Raw genomic sequence first — 6,069 nt, forward strand, 5'->3', positions numbered from 1 at the left:
GGGGGGGGGACAGACAGAGCCGTGGTAACCTTTGAGACTTGCCCTCTGACCCTGTGCATGTTTTCTCGAAGAATGTTCCCAGGAGGGTCAGCTCTCTTTCTCAGATGAAAGTCCTACTGACAACCACCAGTGAATGTGCACAGTATTACAGCTTCTAATTGGTCAATTTGCAGCATAAGCATTTGTGAGCAAAGGGCTCTTAATTTGCCTCCAAAATAAACAGCTCAAAGGCAATGCCAGTGTTTATCCATAATGAGTTCTTAACAGGGATAATTTTTTACCATCACGAATGTCAGCAGGACTTATATACATTTAACAGTGGGATCCGGGGTAGGCTTGCTGCGGCCCAGACCTTGAAATACACAGGCTTAGGTTAGAGTAACTCCGCAAAGACTAGAATATACTCCAGGTTAAAGCTTAATCCAATCCTGCACAAACATGCCCATGCATTATTGCTGTGTTCCGATAGCGTGACTTTTAACAGTAAGCCCCCACAAGTGGCACTCTGAAATGGCAATGTAGAAATATCATAAATGAATAAAACACATGCTAAGTAACCTGTTTGACTCTAGACGATAAGTACTTCTTCAGCCATCCTAGTGTAGACTCTAAAATCAACTGTAGGCCTACCTAAAAGCCCAAAGCTATCCTTATTCTTCCGAAATGTGTGCTACTTCCCTAACTCCGCAACTGGTTTCTTCACATGGGATCTCTGATAAATGTGAATTTTCTGCATAGCAAAAGAACTTCCCTGTATACTTCAGGGATGGAATTCTCCCTGTGTGTCCCCCAGCATCGAAGCTGCTATCATCAAGATATGGTCATTCCCACTAGGTTTTATAAAGCTTTAAAAAAAGAGAGAGAGAACAGCAATTCATGGAGGATATGTTTTATCACTGGGTTGTAACTATGATAGCCAAATCAAACTTCCACTTTCAGAGAAGTATACGTGAGTAACAGATGCTAGGGCATATGGGAAGGCTGTTCCCTTTCTCTACTTTTTCTCAGTCCTCCAGAGGCAGCTGTTTCACTGCTGTTGAAAACAAAGGCTGGTCTAGATAGAACGTGGTTTAAAACAGGGTTGATCAAGGTGGGTAGCCATGCGAGTCTGTCTGTAGCATAGAAAAGAGTGCGAGTCCAGTAGCACCTTAAAGACTAACAACATTTGTGGCAAAGTAATGAGTTTTTGAGTGACTGCTGACTGCTTCAGGTACAGCTTTATCTGTATGCAGCATCTTGGGAAGTGAGCCAGTGACTCACAAAAGCGCACACCTTCCCACAAATCTTGTTAGTCTTTAAGGGGCTACTGGACTCTCACTCTTGTCTACTAAAACAACAGGGCAATTGTTAAAGTTCTAACACACATGCACATTGAAACCCTATGGCTTGGACTATCTGTGTTTTGATTTAAAGACCTTTTTACTTTTCTAAAAGAAAGTACATCATAATTTTCCCCCCAGGTGCTTGGGTAAATCACGGGTCGGGCACGGTAAAGGATGCAGGTGACCATTTGGTGTGGGCGTACACCGCTCCAAGCCTAGGCTACTGGATCGCAGCCCCTCTGCCTGGAACAGCAGGTATAATCGTGGAAACACGGAATGATTTTGAACACCACTCAGTTGTTGTTGCTTTCAGGACAGTCATTATTAACCGAGTTGGGAGGGTAGGATCGGGAGGATAATAATGCAGTAAAGGGAAAGAATGGCTCTCTCTAACTTCCTCCTGTATTTTAAAGTCATTTGGGGTGGGGGGAAAGAGAGGTGGAAATTTATTTTTTTAGAGCAGATAATGTTGCATGCTATTGTTGAAAGTGGCGTCCCCAAACACTTTGGTGGTACAAAATTAGGTTGGTGGTAGCTTCAAAGCATGCCTAGCATTGATCCAGAAGGCATAGGAATCTTAAACCCCCTGCTTTGATGTAGCTCCTGGCCAGACTGTCCCTTCAAGAGGGGAAATGTCCATCTGCTGTTATTGTGTATGCCATTTTGGGGAGCAGATCCATCCCTTAAGTTTTTAAAAAATTAAACATTGTGAATGCTTTTTCGTATTTCATACCAGTGTCATTGTGCATAGGTGTACTGCTCTAAGATCAAGTTCCTTCCATCCCAGAAAGGATAGGACCGCCCCCTCGACCCCTTTGCTCTTCATCTCGGGGCCTACTGCAGGTGCCTGGTCCACAAACCACCCATTTGTCATTCACTAGGGCAAGGTCCTTTTTGGTGGCTGCCCCTGCCCTCTGGAACCAACTTCCCATGGGAATTTGTGCCTTGCAGGATCTGTTAAGGTTCCAGAGGGCCTGCAAGGCTGCGTTGTTTTCTGCAGCATTTAATTAACTAAGAGAATTAACTACCTGAATCTGTTTTATTTATTTGTATTTTATAGGCTTTGTGATCTGTTTTAAGTTTTAATGCTACGTTGTCTGTGCTGTGAACTGCCCCAGGTCCTCTGTTGAGGAGAGGGTGTGGGTTATAAATTGAATAAATGAATAAATAAATAAGAAAAGTACAGGTATCTTTTCTGATCCACTTGATGCCTCCTCCTCTTCCCTATCCAGGCTTCATTTAGATTATATTGCCAGAAGGGAATCCCATGCATATTGTTTGAGGGGTTTTGTTTTGTTTTGTTTTGTCAAACTATCAGGCTGTAACAGATTATATGGCAGCAAGATTGGGTTGCCAGAGTCCCAAAACACCATTAAATCATTTTGGGCATTTCTAGGATAGAGCAGGGACATCATCCATGCCTCCCGTGTGAACTATTTCTGTTTCATTTGGCTTGGAAATTTCTGCCACGCGATTCGCTCTCTGTGAAATATCTTATGAGCAAACGTTCAAGGAAAAGAAGGAGCCACAGTTTGTTAATGAAAACACACCCTTATGCACAAAGGCACTTTTCCCTTATTTGTGTTTGTGATCATTGCAGCAGGTATGACGGATATAACGGAGTACCACACAGTGTTTCTAACGGTCATACTGGGAGGCACCGTTATCATTATCGCTGGGTTCTTTGCAGTCCTCCTGTGCTACTGCAGGTAAGGGGGAGGGAGTTGACTCCATATTTTATGAATCTGTCTGCCTCTCTGTCAGTTGCATTCTCCACCCCCTGGAGCTCAGCACAGCACACAGTCTTCCCCCTTCTCCATTTTATTCTCAAAGCAGGCAGAGAAAGGGTGACAGGCTTACAATCACCCAGTGAGGATTGAAATTAGAATCATAGAAAGGGACCTCCAGGGTCATCGAGTCCAAACCCCTGCACAATGCAGGAAATTCACAAATCCCTCCCCCCACACTTCCAGTGACTGCTGTTCCACACCCAGAAGATGACAAACAACCTCCAGGATCTCCAGCCAAACTGGCCTGGAGAAAACTTGCTTCCTGACCCCAAAGTGGCGATCAGCATTTTCCTGGGTGTGTAAGACAGGACCACGAGAACTAAGCACTGAGGCAACCCTTCCTGCCCTCCCTCTCATGATCTGCCCAAGTTCACAGAATCAGCATTGCTGTCAGATGGCCACCTAGCCTCTGTTTGAAGACCTCCAAAGAAGGACAGCCCACCACCTCCACTGAGGAACCTCTCTAACTGTCAGGAAGTTCTTCCTAATGTTTAGCCGAAAGAACTACATTAGAAAAAACTAAACTAGGATCTTTCGAATTCTGATCCAGCACAGTAAGCCACTACACCATGCTGGCCTTCTGTTTGTTTACATATTACAATTTCAGAAATTGGTCAAGAGACCAGAGGATGGCGTTCCAGTAGGAAAGGAAGCTGAATAGCTGCGTATGGCCAGCCCCAAATGATTATATATTCGCAGTAATGGTCCTGAACTGTTCGTGCCGTTCATCTGCTATCTGTTGGCAGATAAGGGGGAAAGTGTGTTTGCTTTGTCCTTCCCAAAGGCAGTACATATAGATAATTGTTAGCAACCAAACGAGGCAGTTATTCATTACTGGTCTGTTTTGTTCTGAAAGATGCATGCATTAAATATATACACAGAGAGAGACTTTTTGCTCTAATAGAGTTGATCTCTCTCTCTCTCTTGCATGCTCACACATCAATATAAGGCACTTCATAGTTTTAGGACTGTTTGCTGTTCTTCCAGTATATGTTATTCTTTAAACAAATCTAATTTATAGTAGATAAAGGTTTTGTAGGTCTTTCTATGAGGTACATATCCAAAACAAACTGGATGCTGTCCATCTGGTTTGCGGTTTTGAACACAGGCTGTTTAAACCCCATTGATTCCAGTTCGTCAGTGTTCAGGACTGCACCCATCATATCCTAGTATGCCCATCATATCATGGTATACAAAGATGCAGCTTTTCGAGGCTTCTCAATTTTCTATTGTCTCCATTTTCCTAAGGGATAGATGCAGCCAGTCAAGAAGGAGAGGAAAAAATATGACCAAACTGGACATCTTAAAAAGGGACCAGATGACGTCCACCAGTCACATAAATCACCTCGGGATTGCCAAAGGGTCACTCCAGCCAGCAGACAAATCTCAGATGTATTCACCCAAGTTGTCATCCTACAGCCCGCAGAGAGGGGCTTTAGCGGAGGCAGATGAGAGGAAAACTTGTGACAATTTCAAAAACTTCCCAGAAGGTGCTTCGTGCCAGTCGTCTAGCAAGAAAACTCACTCCAGCTCACCTCAGTCCGCGGAACCTAGCAAGGGGGTGAGACATTTGCAAGCAACACAACTCATCAACGGACGTACTTCCCCTGCTAGGGACTCGCAAGAGCAGAACCAGTATCTTTCAACACACGAGGAAATGTACGGGCTCTCGCCTCTGCCGGAACAGTTGCTGCATCTTTATGGCCAGCCTATCGCCATCCTTCAAACCTCCGACCTTTTCCACTCCCCGGAGCAGTTACACACCGCCAAATCAGCCACTTTGCCAAGGAAAGGACAGTTAGTGTACAATCCAATGATGGAGCCCTTGAGTCGGGAGAGTTATACCCAGACGTTACCCAAAATGCCAGGGCACTCTCACCTGCAGCCACCAACTTCCAGAGACGAAACGGCTGTGTCGAACAGGCAGCAGGGCTTATCTCCCCAAGCTGCAAACTGGGGGCGCTACACAAATAGCTTGCTGGAGTCCGTTTCTGTCCCGGGGACACTCAACGAGGCCGTGGTAATGACGCCATTTTCATCGGAGCTTCAGGGCATTTCAGAGCAAACCTTATTGGAACTCTCAAAAGGAAAACAGTCCCCGCATCCCAGGGCGTGGTTTGTGTCCTTGGATGGCAAGCCGATAGCTCAAGTGAGACACTCGTTCATTGATCTCAAAAAGGGGAGGAAAACTGAGAGTAACGACACGAGCTTGGACTCTGGCGTGGACATGAACGAGCTTAACCCTAGTCGGAAACTGGAGAGGGAGAAGACTTTCATTAAAAGTATGCAACATCCTAAGGTTCTCTACCTGGAAGACTTGGATCTCAGCGGCAGTGAAAGCGGGACCACTGTTTGCACCCCTGAAGATCAGACTGTCAAACATATGCCGGACGGAGGGAGTGATCCAGTCCTTCGACAGCCTGCCGAAGAGGTTCCTAGGTCAGAAAGCACAGCAGAAGAGCTTGAGGCCAGCCCTCCTCCAACAAAGAAGCGGGGAAGGCCCATTCTGACCAAAAGAGGTAGCAAAACCAACATTTGGAAGAAAAGAGAAGAGAGGCCGCTCATTCCCATCAATTAGAATGTCCCTTTTTTTGGTGACTTGTGAAATTTTTTCCTCGAGCCCTTCTGCTTCTTATTTGCGGCGTTCAGTTCATAACAGGTTGTCAGAGTTCAGTATAAAGTTGCATACTTTGAAGAGGATGATGCACCTTCGTCCGTGTGATGGATATTTGAGCAACTGGAAGAGGCTCTTAATGTTTCGTTGAGGCTCTTAGTGTTTCGTTGAAACCGAATCGTATTGCTTTCGTTCATTATTTGAGTAACATTTTTTTTAAAAAAATGTATTAAAATACATTTGTGGAAGTGTCTTTGAAGGTGTACATGCAATCCTCTGTAAGAAGCCTGGATGCCGTCTAATTTATCCGGTCAGGATCTGGGCACTCAGGAAGGAAGGAGCG

The 6,069-nt window shown here is 45.1% G+C and overlaps 1 protein-coding gene across 1 annotated transcript in view; it reads left to right on the plus strand.

The window, feature by feature from the left end:
• The window catches only part of FAM171B (family with sequence similarity 171 member B), a gene marked incomplete at its 5' end in the record, with an annotated part of 25,011 nt that extends 19,321 nt beyond the window's left edge, over window positions 1-5,690 (plus strand). Inside the window, 4 exons of the mRNA XM_015411498.1 lie at window positions 1,461-1,577; window positions 2,459-2,461; window positions 2,923-3,031; window positions 4,361-5,690. Of these exons, the coding sequence (XP_015266984.1) occupies window positions 1,461-1,577; window positions 2,459-2,461; window positions 2,923-3,031; window positions 4,361-5,690 (1,559 nt within the window). The remainder of the gene's footprint in view (window positions 1-1,460; window positions 1,578-2,458; window positions 2,462-2,922; window positions 3,032-4,360) is intronic.
• Between the last annotated feature and the right edge of the window lie 379 nt (window positions 5,691-6,069).

Source organism: Gekko japonicus, unplaced genomic scaffold (assembly GCF_001447785.1).
Source record: "Gekko japonicus isolate JY-2015 unplaced genomic scaffold, Gekko_japonicus_V1.1 scaffold5871, whole genome shotgun sequence".
Classification (NCBI taxonomy): domain Eukaryota; kingdom Metazoa; phylum Chordata; class Lepidosauria; order Squamata; family Gekkonidae; genus Gekko; species Gekko japonicus.